General features: G+C 43.3%; 1 protein-coding gene across 1 annotated transcript in view; it reads left to right on the top strand.

Moving 5' to 3' along the window:
- Positions 1 to 18,539, top strand: part of LOC110509743 (transmembrane protein 132C-like) — a 224,718-nt gene that overhangs the window by 186,870 nt on the left and 19,309 nt on the right. Inside the window, exon 5 of the mRNA XM_036968040.1 lies at positions 8,628 to 8,771. Within this exon, the coding sequence (XP_036823935.1) occupies positions 8,628 to 8,771 (144 nt within the window). The remainder of the gene's footprint in view (positions 1 to 8,627; positions 8,772 to 18,539) is intronic.

The following is an 18,539-nucleotide window of genomic DNA, read 5'->3' as shown; positions in this document are numbered from 1 at the left end:
TTCTTACTTAACTGCTTCTTCATTGACTCTCAACTGGCAGCTTCATTAAATTGTACCCGCAAAACACCAGTCTCAACGTCAACAGTGAAGAGGCGACTCCGGGATGCTGGTCTTCTCGACAGAGTTGCAAAGAAAAGCCATATCTCTGACTGGCCAATAAAAATAAAAGATTAAGAAGGACAAAAGAACACAGACACTGGACAGAGGAACTCTGCCTAAAAGGCCAGCATCCCAGAGTTGACTCTTCACTGTTGACATTAAGACTGATGTTTTGCGGGTACTATTTAATGAAGCTGCCAGTTGAGGACTTGTGAGGAGTCTGTTTCTCAAACTAGACACTCTAATGTTCTTGCCCTCTTGCTCAGTTGTGCACAGGGGCCTCCCACCCCTCTTTCTATTCTGGTTAGAGACCGTTTGCGCTGTTCTGTGAAGGCAGTGGTACACAGTGTTGTTCGAGATCTTCAGTTTCTTGGCAATTTCTCACATAGTATAGCCTTCATTTCTCAGAACAAGAATAGACTGATGAGTTTCAGAAGAAAGGTCTATGTTTCTGGCCATTTTGAGCCTGTAATCGAACCCACAAATGCTGATGCTCCAGATACTCAACTAGTCTAAAGAAGGCCAGTTTTATTGCTTCTTTAATAAAAAAAATGTGCTGTTGGAACACAGGAGGGATGGTTGCTCATAATGGGCCTCTGTACCTATCTGCTGTTTCCAGCGACAATAGTCATTTACAACATTAACAATGTCTACACTGTATTTCTGATCAATTTTATGTTATTTTAATGGACAAAAAAAAAATGATTTTCTTTCAAAACAAGGACATTTCTTAGTAACTTTAAAATGTTCAATATAGTAGTATATATAGTTTGTATAAGCTGGAAGCTGGAAGCTAGTTTAAGTAGAAGCCTAAGTGTTGTTGTTCATTAGTTTAATCCAATTAGGGGAGGGGTGGTAGGGTTAGCAGAAAATAATACATATATATTTATATGTATGAATGTATACAGTACCAGTAAACATTTTGGACACACCTACTCATTCAAGGGTTTTTCTTTATTTTTACCATATATTTTATATTTGAGTTTCTTCAAAGTAGCCATTGCCTTGATGACAGCTTTGTGCACTCTTGGCATTCTCACAACCAGCTTTAATGAGGTAGTCACCTGGTATGCAATTAAATTCAATTAACCGGTGTGCCTTGTTAAAAGTTAACATGTGGAATTTCTTTCCTCCTTAATGCATTTGAGCCAATCAGTTGTGTTGTGACAAGGTAGGTGAGGTATACAGACAATTGCCCTATTTGGTAAATGACCATGTCCATATTATGGCAAAAAAGCTCAAATAAGCAAAGAGAACGACAGTCCATCATTACTATAAGACATGAAGGTCAGTCAATCCGGAAAATCTGAAGAACTTTGAAAGTTTCTTTCAGTGCAGTCGCAAAAACCATCAAGTGCTATGATGAAACTGGCTCTCATGTGGACCGCCACAGAAAAGGAAGACCCAGAGTTATCTCTGCGTACCTCTAAGTTTATTAGAGTTACCAGCCTCAGAAATGGGCAATTAGGAGACTGCGTGAATCTGGCCTTCATGGTTGAATTGCTGCAAAGAAACCACTACTAAAGGACACCAATAAGAAGAGACTTGCTTGGGCCAAGAAACACGAGCGATGGACAGTAAACCGCTGGAAATCTGTCCTTTGGTAAAATGAGCCCGACCTTGAGATTTTTGGTTCCAACTGCCGTGTCTTTGTGAGACGGAGTGTAGGTGAACAGATTATCTCTGCATGTGTGTTTCCCAGCGTGAAGCATGAAGAAGGAGGTGTGATGGTGTGGGGGTGCTTTGTTGGTGACACTCTCTTTGATATATTTAGAGTTCAAGGCACACTTAACCAGCATGGGTACAACAGCATTCTGCAGTGATACGCCATCCCATCTGGTTTGTGCTTAGTGGAACTATTATTTGTTCTTGAACAAGACAATGACCCAAAACACACCTCCAGGCTGTGTATAGGCTATTTGACCAAGAAGGAGAGCGATGGAGTCCTGCATCAGATGACCTGTCCTCCACAATCACCCGACCTCAACCCAATTGAGATGGTTTGGGATGAGTGAAGGAAAAGCAGCCAACAAGTGCTCAGCATATGTTGGAACTCCTTCAACACTGTTGGAAAAGTATTCAAGGTGGCTACCTCATGAAGCTGGTTGAGAGAATGCCAAGAGTGTGCAAAGCTGTCATCAAGGCAAAGGGTGGCAACTTAGAAAAATCGCAAATATATTTAGATTTGTTTAAAACCTCTCTAGCTTCCGACCTGGCCAACATCCGGTGAAATTGCAGAGCGCCAAATTCAAAAGACAGAAATACACATAATAAGCATTCATAAAATATACAAGTGTTATACATCGGCTTAAAAATGAACTTCTTGTTAATCCAGCCGCGGTGTAAGATTTCAAAAAGGCTTTACGGCGAAAGAATACCATGCGATTATTTGAGGACAGTGCCCCATGTAAAAAAGCGTACAAACATTTACCAGCCAATTATTGGAGTCACTAAAGTCAGAATTAGCGATAAAATTAATCACTTACCTTTGATGATCTTCATATGGTTGCACTCACAAGACTCCCAGTTACACAGTAAATGTTTGTTTTGTTCGATAAAGTCCATCTTTATGTCCCAAAAACCATATTTTGTTGGCGCGTTTTGTTCAGTAATCCAATGGCTCCAAGGCGGTCACAACTGGCAGACGAATACATACTAAAAGTACCGCTAAAGTTCGTCGAAACATGTCAAATGATGTTTATAATTCATCCTCAGGTTGTTTATTGTCTTCAAAATAAATAATATTTCAACCGGACAATACCGTTTTCAACAGAAATTAACGGTGCGCTCATGGGAACGTGCCCAAATCAGGTTGGCATACTTCCTCTGTCCTCTGACCAAAATGGCTTTTTACTCATCGTTTTTCATAATAAAAGCCTGAAACCATATATATAGACTGTTGACATCTAGTGGAAGCCATAGGAAATGCAATCTTATTCCTAACCCATTGGATTCTCTATAGGCATTGAGTTGAAAAACCACATGAAAATATTTTTTTTCGCCTGCCATATGAGTTCTGTTATACTCAAAGACATTATTGTAACAGTTTTGGAAACCTTAGTGTTTTAGCTTCTGTTTACTTTGGGCACGCTTTTCATCTGGATGTGAAAATACTGCCCCCTACCCAAGACAGGTTAACACTTTTTGGTTACTACATGATTTCATATGTGTTATTTCATAGTTTTGATGTCTTCACTGTTATTCTACAATTAAGAAAATAGTACAAAATAAAGAAAAACCCTTGAATGAGTAGGTGAATCCAAACTTTTGATCGGTACTGGGTACTGTATATATAAATATATATATTTGCAAAAATTATATATGGGGGATTGGAAATGATGCAGACAATTACATTGATTGAATCTACAATCTATCTGCAATATGCCTCTTCTTAATGTCAATATGCCTTGTCCATTGCTGTTCTGGTTAGTGTTTATTGGCTTATTTCACTGTAGAGCCTCTAGTCCTGCTCATTATACCTTATCCAACCTATTAGTTCCACCACCCACACATGCAATGACATCTCCTGGTTTCAATGATGTTTCTAGAGACAATATCTCTCTCTTCGTCACTCAATACCTAGGTTTACCTCCACTGTATTCACATCCTACCTTACCTTTGTCTGTACATTATACCTTGATGCTATTTTATCGCCCCCAGAAACCTCCTTTTACTCTCTGTTCCAGACGTTCTAAACGACCAATTCTTATTGCTTTTAGCCGCACCCTTATTCTACTCCTACTCTGTTCCTCTGGCGATGTAGAGGTGAATCCAGGCCCTGCAGTGCCTAGCTCCACTCCTATTCCCCAGGCGCTCTCTTTTGACGACTTCTGTAACCGTAATAGCCTTGGTTTCATGCATGTTAACATTAGAAGCCTCCTCCCTAAGTTTGTTCTATTCACTGCTTTAGCACACTCTGCCAACCTGGATGTTCTAGCTGTGTCTGAATCCTGGCTTAGGAAGACCACCAAAAATTCAGACATTTTAATTCCAAACTACAACATTTTCAGACAAGATAGAACTGCCAAAGGGGGCGGTGTTGCAATCTACTGCAAAGATAGCCTGCAGAGTTCTGTCCTACTATCCAGGTCTGTACCCAAACAATTTGAACTTCTACTTTTAAAAATCCACCTCTCTAAAAACAAGTCTCTCACCGTTGCCGCTATAGACCACCCTCTGCCCCCAGCTGTGCTCTGGACACCATATGTGAACTGATCGCCCCCCATCTATCTTCAGAGCTTGTGCTGCTAGGCGACCTAAACTGGAACATGCTTAACACCCCAGCCATCCTACAATCTAAACTTGATGCCCTCAACCTCACACAAATTATCAATGAACCTACCAGGTACCTCCCCAAAGTCTTAAACACGGGCACCCTCATAGATATCATCCTAACCAACTTGCCCTCTAAATACACCTCTGCTGTTTTCAACCAAGATCTCAGCGATCACTGCCTCATTGCCTGCATCCGTAATGGGTCAGCAGTCAAACGACCTCCACTCATCACTGTAAAACGCTCCCTGAAACACTTCAGCGAGCAGGCCTTTCTAATCGACCTGGCCGGGGTATCCTGGAAGGATATTGATCTCATCCCGTCAGTAGAGGATGCCTGGATATTTAAAAAAAATGCCTTCCTAACCATCTTAAATAAACATGCCCCATTCAAGAAATTTAGAACCAGGAACAGATATAGCCCTTGGTTCTCCCCAGACCTGACTGCCCTTAACCAACACAAAAACATCCTATGGCGTTCTGCATTAGCATCGAACAGCCCCCGTGATATGCAGCTGTTCAGGGAAGCTAGAAACCATTATACACAGGCAGTTAGAAAAGCCAAGGCTAGTTTTTCAAGCAGAAATTTGCTTCCTGCAACACTAACTCAAAAAAGTTCTGGGACACTGTAAAGTCCATGGAGAATAAGAACACCTCCTCCCAGCTGCCCACTGCACTGAAGATAGGAAACACTGTCACCACTGATAAATCCACCATAATTGAGAATTTCAATAAGCATTTTTCTACGGCTGGCCATGCTTTCCACCTGGCTACTCCTACCCCGGTCAACAGCACTGCACCCCCCACAACAACTCGCCCAAGCCTTCCCCATTTCTCCTTCTCCCAAATCTGCTCAGCTGATGTTCTGAATGAGCTGCAAAATCTGGACCCCTACAAATCAGCCGGGCTAGACAATCTGGACCCTTTCTTTCTAAAATTATCTGCCAAAATTGTTGCCACCCCTATTACTATCCTGTTCAACCTCTCTTTCGTGTCGTCTGAGATTCCCAAAGATTGGAAAGCAGCTGCGGTCATCCCCCTCTTCAAAGGGGGTGACACTCTTGACCCAAACTGCTACAGACCTATATCTATCCTACCATGCCTTTCTAAGGTCTTCGAAAGCCAAGTCAACAAACAGATTACCGACCATTTCGAATCTCACCATACCTTCTCTGCTATGCAATCTGGTTTCAGAGCTGGTCATGGGTGCACCTCAGCCACGCTCAAGGTCCTAAATGATATCTTAACCGCCATCGATAAGAAACATTACTGTGCAGCCGTATTCATTGATCTGGCCAAGGCTTTCGACTCTGTCAATCACCACATCCTCATCGGCAGACTCGACAGCCTTGGTTTCTCAAATGATTGCCTCGCCTGGTTCACCAACTACTTCTCTGAAAGAGTTCAGTGTGTCAAATCGGAGGGTCTGCTGTCCGGACCTCTGGCAGTCTCTATGGGGGTGCCACAGGGTTCAATTCTTGGACCGACTCTCTTCTCTGTATACATCAATGAGGTCGCTCTTGCTGCTGGTGAGTCTCTGATCCACCTCTACGCAGACGACACCATTCTGTATACTTCTGGCCCTTCTTTGGACACTGTGTTAACAACCCTCCAGGCAAGCTTCAATGCCATACAACTCTCCTTCCGTGGCCTCCAATTGCTCTTAAATACAAGTAAAACTAAATGCATGCTCTTCAACCGATCGCTACCTGTACCTACCCGCCTGTCCAACATTACTACTCTGGACGGCTCTGACTTAGAATACGTGGACAACTACAAATACTTAGGTGTCTGGTTAGACTGTAAACTCTCCTTCCAGACCCATATCAAACATCTCCAATCCAAAGTTAAATCTAGAATTGGCTTCCTATTTCGTCACTCATTCACTCATGCTGCCAAACATACCCTTGTAAAACTGACCATCCTACCAATCCTCGACTTTGGCGATGTCATTTACAAAATAGCCTCCAATACCCTACTCAACAAATTGGATGCAGTCTATCACAGTGCAATCCGTTTTGTCACCAAAGCCCCATATACTACCCACCATTGCGACCTGTACGCTCTCGTTGGCTGGCACTCGCTTTATACTCGTCGCCAAACCCACTGGCTCCATGTCATCTACAAGACCCTGGTAGGTAAAGTCCCCCCTTATCTCAGCTCGCTGGTCACCATTGCATCTCCCACCTGTAGCACACGCTCCAGCAGGTATATCTCCCTAGTCACCCCCAAAACCAATTCTTTATTTGGCCATCTCTCCTTCCAGTTCTCTGCTGCCAATGACTGGAACGAACTACAAAAATCTCTGAAACTGGAAACACTTATCTCCCTCACTAGCTTTAAGCACCAACTGTCAGAGCAGCTCACATATTACTGCACCTGTACATAGCCCACCTATAATTTAGCCCAAACAACTACCTCTTTCCCTACTGTATTTTATTCATTTATTTATTTTGCTCCTTTGCACCCCATTATTTGTATTTCTACTTTGCACATTCTCCCATTGCAAATCTACCATTCCAGTGTTTTACTTGCTATATTGTATTTACTTTGCCACCATGGCCTTTTTGCCTTTACCTCCCTTATCTCACCTCATTTGCTCACATCGTATATAGACTTGTTTATACTGTAATATTGACTGTATGTTTGTTTTACTCCATGTGTAACTCTGTGTCGTTGTATGTGTCGAACTGCTTTGCTTTATCTTGGCCAGGTCGCAATTGTAAATGAGAACTTGTTCTCAACTTGCCTACCTGGTTAAATAAAGGTGAAATAAAAAATAAAATAAAATAAATATTAAACTGTTCTACCCCTTAAACTTTTTTTAAAATGTCTTCCCCAGATTTTCATTTACTAGGGAGGGTGGTTCCTCCACCCATATTAATCGGAGCCATTTCCCTGGTCTTGTTAAATTGATATTTTTGACAGTAAATGAAACAGTGTGGATAACTCCTTGTTAGACTGTCAGCACTGTTGTTAGGTTCTAAGTTCTGGTACACATCCAGACAAGACGGACTCTAAGGAAAGCTCAAACTAGATTTATTACACCCAACAGGATGTTGCCGCTGAATAACACAACATACAAGTCACACAAACACATATTTATAGTGTCCTACTAGGAGCAGTCATCTCCTTGTATGTCTAAGATAGACAATCGTTCTCTTTTGCTCGGCAAGAACTGAGTCTGTTCCTCTTATTGGTATTTTCTTGGCCCGGCCTGAGCCCAGAACTTTCATGGGCAGGGAGGTGTGTGTGTGTGTGTGTGTGTGTGTGTGTGTGTGTGTGTGTGTGTGTGTGTGTGTGTGTGTGTGTGTGTGTGTGTGTGTGTGTGTGTGTGTGTGTGTGTGTGTGTGAGTGAGTGTGTGAGAGGTGAGCCAATATATTTACTTCCCATTAAAGAACGTTAGAGGTGAAATGATAGAGAGGGGAAAAAGACTGGATCCTGGTAAGAGGAATCAGCAGGGAGAGCTAGAGAGACTGGGAAAGAGAGAGAGAGAGAGAGAGAGAGAGAGAGAGCTGATATTTCATTATCCACAGCAGAGCATAAAATAATATCTGTTTGCACAAAAGGAGAGGGCCAACGGAAGTAACAAAGTGACAATCTGTGCCTGTCTGTCTGTGTACGTGTGTCTGTGTGGGTTCCTGCATGTAGGTGTGGGTGTCTGTGTGGGCTCCTGAACGTGTGTGTGTGTGTGTGTGTGTGTGTGTGTGTGTGTGTGTGTTTGTGTGTGCCTGCATGTAGGTGTGTGTGTGTGTGTGTGTGTGTCTGTGTGCGTGCCTGTGTGTGTGCCTTTACATGATGGTTGCAAACACAGAGCCGGGGGGATTAAGAGTAGATTCATTCATCTAATTATCTTTCTTCTGCTTCGTCTGAGTCACAGCGTCAAGATTACACTATCTTATCATCACTGTTCACATAATTTAATGAAAGCAGCAATTTGCAGTATCTATGATTACAATGTTCATGATATATTGTATCATTAGAGACTGGCAATCTAGGATGTTAATGAAACCTTAACTACTGTATAGGGATTTGACTGGATTGTTGGTGCTTTATTCACAGGGAAATGAGGATGTACAGCAGATGTGCAAGCATTTACTGTACATACTGACTCATTTATCGAACTCTATGACAGTTGTAGGCTAATTCCAATTAGATGACAATGTGAACAGCTAATATTGCAATAGGCACAGTAAACAACGCATCTGCATGTCAGTGTGGTTGCTCTGAACTCCTCTTTTCTTCTTCTTCTCAGGACACTGAGATTCTGAATACAGCTGTGCTCACCGGGAGGACAGTTGCCGTGCCAGTAAAGGTGGTCACCGTAGGAACAGACGGCACAGTTACGGATGTAACAGAGTCGGTAGAGTGTCGGTCGACCGATGAAGAGGTGGTCAAGGTGAGTGTACACTATACAGGCTGCAACCTTGAGAGGCAAACATTGAACACCTTGAGAGGAAACCTTGAACACCTTGAGAGATGACGACTTCCGGCAGAGATGGCCGCCTTGCTTCGCGTTCCTAGGAAACTATGCAGTATTTTGTTTTTTTACGTGTTATTTATTACATTGGTACCCCAGGTAATCTTAGGTTTTATTACGTACAGTCGGGAGGAACTACTGGATATAAGAGCAACGTCAACTCACTATCATTACGACCAGGAATACGACTTTCCCGAAGCGGATCCTGTGTTTTGTCCACCACCTGGGACAATGGATCGGATCCCAGCCGGCGAACCAATACAACGACGCCGTAAAAGGGACAGACGAAGCAGTCTTCTGGTCAGGCTCCGGGGACGGGCACATTGCACACAGCTCCCGAGCATACTACTCGCCAATGTCCAGTCTCTTGACAACAAGGTTAATGAAATGAAATCCGAGCAAAGGTAGCATTCCAGAGAGACATCAGAGACTGTAACATTCTTTGCTTCACGGAAACATGGCTCACTCGAGACACTCTATTGGAGTTGGTACAGCCAGCTGGTTTCTTCACGCATCGCGCCGACAGAAGCAAACATCTTTCTGGTAAGAAGAGGGGCGGGGGCGTATGCCTTATGATTAACAAGACATGGTGTGATCATAACAACATACAGGAACTCAAGTCCCTCTGTTCACCTGATTTAGAATTCCTCACAATCAAATGTCGACCGCATTATCTACCAAGATAATTCTCTTAGATTATAATCATAGCCGCATATATTCCTGCCCAAGCAGAAACATTGATGGCCCTGAACAAACTTTATTTGACTCTATGTAAACTTCCGCGACGCATATAAGGCCCTCCCCAACCATCCTTTCGGAAAAGCTGACCACGACTCCATTTTGTTGCATCCTGCCTATAGACAGAAATTAAACAGGAAGCTCCCGCTTTCAGGTCTGTTCAACGCTGGTCCGACCAATCTGATTCCACACTTGAAGATTGCTTCGATCACGTGGATTGGGATATGTTCCGCATTGCGTCAAACAACAACATTGACGAATACGCTGATTCGGTGAGCGAGTTCATTAGCAAGTACATTGGCGATGTCGTACCCACAGCAACTATTAAAACGTTCCCCAACCAGAAACCCTGGATTGATGGCAGAATTCCTGAAACTGAAAGCGCGAACCACTGCTTTTAACCAGCGCAAGGTGACCAGAAACATGACCGAATACAAAGTGTAGCTATTCCCTCCGCAAGGCAATCAAACAAGCTAAGCGTCAGTATAGAGACAAAGTAGAATCTCAATTCAACGGCTCAGACACAAGAGGTATGTGGCAGGGTCTACAGTCAATCACGGATTACAAAAAGAAAACCAGCCCCGTCGCGGACCAGGATGTCTTGCTCCCAGACAGACTAAACAACTTCTTTGCTCGCTTTGACTCTCCTTCACTGCAGCCGACGTGAGTAAAACATTTAAAAGTGTTAACCCTTGCAAGGCTGCAGGCCCAGACGGCATCCCCAGCCGCGTCCTCCGAGCATGTGCAGACCATGGTGTGTTTACGGACATATTCAATCAATCCTTATCCCAGTCTGCTGTTCCCACATGCTTCAAGAGGGCCACCATTGTTCCTGTTCCCAAGAAAGCTAAGGTAACTGAGCTAAACAACTACCGTCCCGTAGCATTCACTTCCGTCATCATGAAGTGCTTTGAGAACCACACTGCACACTGCCCTAACCCATCTGGACAAGAGGAATACCTATATGAGAATGCTGTTCATCGACTACAGCTCAGCATTTAACACCATAGTACCCTCCAATCTCATCATCAAGCTTGAGACCCTGGGTCTCGACCCCGCCCTGTGCAATTGGGTACTGGACTTCCTGACAGGCCTCCCCCAGGTGGTGAGGGTAGGTAACAACATCTCCACTCCTCTGATCCTCAACCCTGGGGCCCCACAAGGGTGCGTTCTGAGCCCTCTCCTGTACTCCCTGTTCACCCACGACTGCGTTGCCATGCACGCCTCAACAGTGGTGGGCTTGACGAGAAGGCCTACAGGGAGGACCCTCGGGGTGTGGTGTCAGGAAAATAACCTTACACTCAACGTCAACAAAACAAAGGAGATGATCGTGGACTTCAGGAAACAGCAGAGGGAGCACCCCCCTATCCACATCGATGGGACAGTAGTGGAGAGGGTAGAAAGTTTTAAGTTTCTCGGCGTACACATCACGGGCAAACTGAATTAGTCCACCCACACAGACAGCATGGTGAAGAACCTCAGGAGGCTGAAGAAATTCGGCTTGTCACCAAAAGCACTCACAAACTTTTACAGATGCACAATCGAGAGCATCCTGTCGGCTGTATCACCGCCTGGTACGCCAACTGCTCCGCCCACAACCGTAAGGGTATCCAGAGGGTAGTGAGGTCTGCACAACGCATCACCGGGGGCAAACTATCTGCCCTCCAGGACACCTACACCACCCGATGTCACAGGAAGGCCATAATGATCATCAAGGACAACAACCACCCGAGCCACTGCCTGTTCACCCCACTATCATCCAGAAGGCGAGGTCAGTACAGGTGCATCAAAGCAGGGACCGAGAGACTGAAAAACAGCTTCTATCTGAAGGCCATCAGACTGTTAAACAGCCACCACTAACATTGAGTGGCTGCTGCCACACTAGCCACTAGCCACTTTAAACAATGCCACTTAAGATAATGTTTACATACCCTACATTACTCATCTCATATGTATATACTGTACTCCATACTACCTACTGCATCTTGCCATCTTTATGTAATACATGTATCACTAGCCACTTTAAACAATGCCCCTTAATATAATGTTTACATACCCTACATTACTCATCTCATATGTATATACTGTACTTGATACCATCTACTGCATCTTGCCTATGCCGTTCTGTACCATCACTCATTCATACATCTTTATGTACATATTCTTCATCCCTTTACACTTGTGTGTGTGTATAAGGTAGCTGTTGTGAAATTGTTAGATTAGATTACTCTTTGGTTATTACTGCATTGTCGGAACTAGAAGCACAAGCATTTCGCTACACTCGCATTAACATCTGCTAACCATGTGTATGTGACAAATAAAATTTGATTTGATTTGAGGAAACCTTGAACACCTTTAGAGGAAACCTTGAACACCGTTAGAGGAAACCTTGAGGAGATAGACTAGGTGGAACCCGTCCTTTTCAACCCAACATAGGACTTGAGTTCAAGTACAGTACATACGGTATGACAATAATGCCTCATCTTTATATATTTTTAGTCCCTCATCCTTTACAGGCACAAGGCCATATACAGATGTTGGATCTTAACTTGATCACTCTTTTGTCGCAGAGAATTTTCCTGATGCATCCATTCAAGTGAGTCTCGTGAGTGGCTGAAAATGAGCAGTTCTCTTTCTCTCTATGCAGGGGCAGTCGAGTCATTGGGATCAGGGGTTGCTATCAAAATGATGTTTTCTCTCGCTCCTTCAAATGTTACGCCTATCAAATATACTGAACCAAAATATAAACGCAAACATGTAAAGTGTTGGTCCCATGTTTCATGATCTGAAATAAAAGATCCCAGAAAAAAAAGCTTATTTCTCTCAAATTTTGTGCACAAATTTGTTTACATCCCTGTTAGTGAGCATTTCTCCTTTGCCAAGTTAATCTATCCACCTGACAGATGCGGCATATCAAGAAGCTGTTTAAACAGCATGATCATTAAAGGTGCACCTTGTGCTGAGGACAATAAAGGCCACTGTAAAATGTGCCGTTTTGTCACACAACACAATGTCACAAATGTCTCAAGTTTTGAAAGAGCGTGCAATTGTCATGCTGACTGCAGGAATGTCCAACAGAGCTGTGCCAGATAATTTAATGTTAATTTCTCTACGATAAGCTGCCTCCAACATCGTTTTAGAGGATTTGGCAGTACGCCCAACCGCCATCACAACCTCAGACAACTTGTAACCATGCTAACCCAGGACCTCCATATCCGGCTCCTTCACCTGCGAGTGAAGAAACCAGCCTCCCAGACAGCTGATGAAACTGAGGAGTATTCCTGTCTGAAATAAATCCCTTTTCTGTGGAAAAGTGGAAAACTTATTCTGATTAGCCAACCAAACTCTCGCGTGGCACTACTGGGTAGTGATTACACTCACCGCAACATTAAAATAACTGCGGGAAATCAGTGCTCAGCAGGCAGGGGCAAACAACACTGTGTGCCGGTGTCCTAGCTAGCTAGCAGCCTCAATGGCAGTGGATGCAACATGTAGTGGGTGTAACCAGTGTGAAACGGCTAGCTAGTTAGTGGTGCGGCGACGTCACTCGCTCTGAGACCTTAAAGTAGTTGTTTCCCTTGCTTTGCAAGGATTGTGGCTTTCGTGGAGCGATAGGTAGCTAACTATTCTTCAAGGGTGACAGTTCTTGATGTGTTCAGAGAGTCCCTGGTTCAAGCCCAGGTTGGGGCAAGGAGAGGGATGAAAGAAACACTGTTAAATGAATGCTGTTGAACTGGATCACTCAGTTGGACTCTGACTGGTTGCTGTGGAGAAGGAGGAGGTCAAAGGGGGGGTGAGTGTAACTGGTGTGAAATGGCTAGCTAGTTAGTGGTGCATGCTAGTAGTGTTCCAGTTGGTGACATCACTTGTATTGAGACCTTGAAGTATTTGTTTCGCTTGCTCTGCAATTGCCGTGGCAATTACGTGGGAGGCCGTTGTTGATGTGTTTTTTAACATTTATTTCACCTTTATTTAACCAGGTAGGCTAGTTGAGAACAAGTTATTTTGCAAGATGGCCAAGATAAAGCATAAAGCACTCACCACCCTTCGACACATACAACAACACAGAGTTACACATGGAATAAACAAAACATAGTCAATAATACAGTAGAACAAAAGAAAACAAAAAGTCTATAAGCAGTGAGTGCAAATGAGGTAAGATAAGAGGGAATTAAGGCAATAAATAGGCCATGGTGGTGAAGTAATTACAATATAGCAATTAAACAATGGAATGGTAGATGTGCAGGAGATGAATGTGCAAGTAGAGATACTGGGGTGCAAAGGAGCAAGATAAATAAATAAATACTGTATGGGGATGAGGTAGGTAGGTATATGGGCTGTTTACAGATGGTCTTTGTACAGGTGCAGTGATCTGTGAGCTGCTCTGACAGCTGGTGCTGCTATGGTGACCAGTGAGCTGAGATAAGGATGGGCATTACCTAGCAGAAACTTGTAGATAACCTTTAGCCATTGGGTTTGGCGACGAGTATGAATTGAGGGCCAACCAACGAGAGTGTACAGGTCGCAATGGTGTGTAGTGTATGGGGCTTTGGTGACAAAACGGATGGCACTGTGATAGACTGCATCCAATTTGTTGAGTAGAGTGGCTATACTATAGATGACATCACCGAAGTCGAGGATCGATAGGATGGTCAGTTTTACGAGGGTATGTTTGGCAGCATGAGTGAAGGATGCTTTGTTGCGATTATAGGAAGCCAATTCTAGATTTAATTTTTGATTGGAGATGCTTAATGTGAGTCTGGAAGGAGAGTTAACAGTCTAACCAGGCACATAGGTATTTGTAGTTGTCCACGTATTCAGAGCCGTCCAGAGTAGTGATGCTGGACGGGCGAGCAGGTGGGGGCAGTTTTCGGTTGAATAGCATGCATTTAGTTTTACTTGCCCCTGCCCCTCTTCTTACCAGAAAGATGTTTGTTTCTGTCGGCGCGATGCATGGAGAAACCAGCTGGCTGCACCGACTACGATAGCGTCTCTCCAGTGAGCCATGTTTCCGTGAAGCAAAGAACGTTACAGTCTCTGATGTCCCTCTGGAATGCTACCCTTGCTCGGATTTCATCAACCTTGTTGTCAAGAGACTGGACATTGGCGAGAAGAATGCTCGGGAGTGGTGCACGATGTGCCCGTCTCCGGAGTCTGACCAGAAGACCGCTTTGTTTCCCCTTTTTACGAAGTCGTTTTTTTGGGTCGCCGGATGGGATCCATTCCGTTGTCCTGGGTGAAAGGCAGAACACAGGATCCGCTTCGCGAAAGTCATATTCTTGGTCGTACTGATGGTGAGTTGACGCTGCTCTTATATTCAGTAGTTCTTCTCGACTGTATGTAATGAAACCTAAGATGACCTGGGGTACAATGTAAGAAATAACACGTAAAAAAAACAAAAAAAAAAACAAAGTTTCCTAGGAATGCGAAGCGAGGTGGCCATCTCTGTCAGCGCCGGAAGTACACGCCCATTGATTTGTTGTGGAACCATAAAACGGACGGAAGAAGCCTAGGTTCCCACTGGGCACGGATCACTGAATGTCAACTTGATGGAATTCAAAAGGAGCATACCCACCTGTCGCCGTCGCACTCAAATCACCTGTGGGGTGACTGTGACCCCCTTATGTCAAAGTGAGGAAATTCGATGAAGCGGGGGTAAACGGCGGGTCATAATTTAGAGTCTCTTGAGGTAGCCAAATGCCTCGTCTTTTAATTAGTGACGCGCATGAATGGATGAATGAGATTCCCACTGTCCCTCCCTACTATCTAGCAAAACCCAGCCAAGGGAACGGGCTCGACGGAATCAGCGGAGAAAGAAGAACCTGTTGAGCTTGACTCTAGTTCGGCACTGTGTTGAGACATGAGAGGTGTAGAATAAGTGGGAGGCCTCTACTCTTTAGAGCCAGGTGCTCTTTAGAGCCAGGTGCTCTGTTTTTAGAGCCAGGTGCGGCCCACTCCGCATAAGGAGGACAGAAACTTGCTGTGGAGCAGAAGTGCAAAAGTTTGCTTGTTCTTGATTTTCAGGATGAATACAGACCGTGAAAGCGGGGACTCACAATCCTTCTGAATTTTTGGCTTTTAAGTAGGAGGTGTCAGAAAAGTTATCACAATGATAACTGGTAACTGGCTGGTGGTGACCAAGCGTTCATAGCAACGTCGCTGGTTGATTCTTCGATGTTGGCTCTTCCTATCATTGTGAAGCAGAATTCAACAAGCACTGGATTGTTCACAAACTAATCGGGAACGTGAGCTGGGTTTAGACCGTCGTGAAACAGGTTAGTTTTACCCTACTGATAATGTATTGTTGCAATAGTAATCCTGCTCAGTATGAGAAAACTGCAGGTTCAGAGTCCGAGCAGGGGCGGCCGGACTCAGGGGTTGCACTCAGACTCAGGCTGTGGAGGTTGGGGTGGGTACTTAGTCTCTGAGCGGATAAAAGCGGGCGGGTCACCAGGTGCACAAAACTTGTTTCAGGTTACCAGGTGCACAAGGAGGCCTCCATCAAAGCGAGGGGCGCTGAAAGTCCAAGCAGGGCAGGCCAGACTCGGGGCTGAGGCAGCACTCAGGCCATGGAGGTTGGAGTGGGGACTTAGTCTGTGAGCAGAAAAAGTGGACAGGTTAACTTAATGTTAAGTTAGCTGGCTAGCCAAGTCAAATAATAACCACATCATATAGCTGACAATCTCTTAACTTTAGCAAATTTGTATTCATTATTACAGGAAAATTAACTCACAACAAGATCATTATTTACAAGTTAATGGCAAGCTAATTACAGAAAATAGCTTACGGTTGTGAGTGTGGTGAAATAAAAGCAGGATATTCACCCGGATAATTTTTTAACTCGGACACTGTCTCGTTGGCCTAATGTATATCCTAATTTGACTTTGATGCAGGTCATGTTCTTCTTCACATTAAAATCATTCACATTAAAATCACTATTTATTTGTCACATGCACAGGATACAGAAGGTGTAAACGGTACACTGAAATGGTTACTTGCATAGTGGAGTCTTTTGTTAAGACATGTAGCTAGCTAGATAAACAATGAACCATAGTCCCAATTTATAACGTTACTACCCTGCATGAATCGTCAGGTAGCTAAAGTTAACCAACTACATTCAATGTTAGTTAGCTAACTAACATTAGGCTATACCTAGCAATGGAAATGACTCCGAGATACGAGTAATATTAATACACAGATCATACACGTATCACTAGCTAGCTTATTCTACACCTCTCATGTCTCAACACAGTGCCGGACTAGAGTCAAGCTCAACAGGTTCTTCTTTCTCCGCTGATTCCGCTGACGTAGGCTAGCAAGCCAGACAACCAACGTTAGCTAGCTAGCTAACCGGACACTTTAACTTGCAATGACAACAACTATGTGACACATTTTGAAATGTATATTATCTGAAAATGTAGCTATTTAGACACTTCTACCTCTCTGTCATGCATGCCATGGTTGCCCTTAGTTTGAAGATGTGATGCAGAGACAGGTGTGTTATACAACAGGCTTCTGTGTATTCTTTTTTCGACTCCTACCGCATATTTGCAATCAAATGCTGAATTTTCTCCATCTCCTTAGTTGGGCCTCCATCTCCACTGGGCCTTCCACTGATTCCAAAACTCGGTCCTCCAGAAAGTGGCGAGGATTAGCAACACTTTTTTCAAGTTCTTCGTGATACAGTATCTTTCAAAAAAATCTGTGTTAGAAAGGATCACCTCTACATACTGACCAGTTTATGTTATAGACAGAAGCGTGCTACATGGCAGACCAATCTAAACTTGTCTATTGGCATGTCCAGTCCAGCCATTATCTCAGCCAATCATGGCTAATGGGATTGTTCCTGAATATTTCTGTGGCTGAACCAACTAGGCTTGTAATTTAACAATTGTATTTGTATTTACAGATGTCAGACAAGTTTGTTATTAAGACACATGAAAGTTCACATGTTCCAGAAGGCATTTCTGCCAATGCATTTTGATAAAATACATGTAACTCATGTTTACATTCAAATGCCTCTCCTGTGAAGTTGACGTGTGACATACTCCTAGTTTCCTGAAACAAGTCACATATGAGTAATCAACAAATATAAAACCATGTTATCTTGAACATCGTGTCATTTAATAATATGCAGGGGTGTAATAGTTGTATGTATTAATCACAATGTTAGCCTATTCATTTGGGGGAAAATACAGCAGCTCTAATGCAATATTAGCTTCACAGTGAAACACCACTATTCTGGCTATTCATTTTCATTTATTTTATATTTAATTATTATCCTCTCCAGGATATGGTTCCCTTTTGGGAACAACCCCTCCCACGTTCTGCTTGAACGGTGGCGCACGGAATGCAAAAATATTCTTAGAAATATTTAACCTCCACACATTAACAAGTCCAATAGCTCAAATGAAAGATAAACACCTTGTTCATCTAGCCAGCAAGTCAGATTTCTAAAATGTTTTACGGCGAAAACATAGCACATATTTATGTCAAACCACCACCAAAGACACAGCTCATTTGAATAGCCAAAACATGCTATCAACAAACAATTAAAATAAATATAATTCACTAACCTTTTGAAAATCTTCATCAGATGACATAGGACATGTTACACCGTACATTTAAACATTTTTCAATAATATGCTATTTATATCCATAAATCTCTGTTTACAATGACGCCATGTTCACAAAATGCTACTCGGATGTCCGGAGAAATTATGATAGCTCCGGCAGATAACGTCAGATAACAAGCAATACACATCATAAACTTTGACTAAATATACATGTTCTACATATAGATAGAAAGATACACTTCTTCTTAATGCAACCGCTGTGTTACATTTATTTTTAATGTTACAGAATTCGTTCACTAGGCTATAATATGAGACGGCGCTCAGAAATTAGCATTATGTCTCCTCTATCTTGGAGTCCACAGAAACCCAAAAT

Source organism: Oncorhynchus mykiss, chromosome Y (assembly GCF_013265735.2).
Source record: "Oncorhynchus mykiss isolate Arlee chromosome Y, USDA_OmykA_1.1, whole genome shotgun sequence".
NCBI classification, from domain to species: Eukaryota; Metazoa; Chordata; class Actinopteri; order Salmoniformes; family Salmonidae; genus Oncorhynchus; species Oncorhynchus mykiss.
This window is presented reverse-complemented; position numbering and strand designations above follow the sequence as displayed.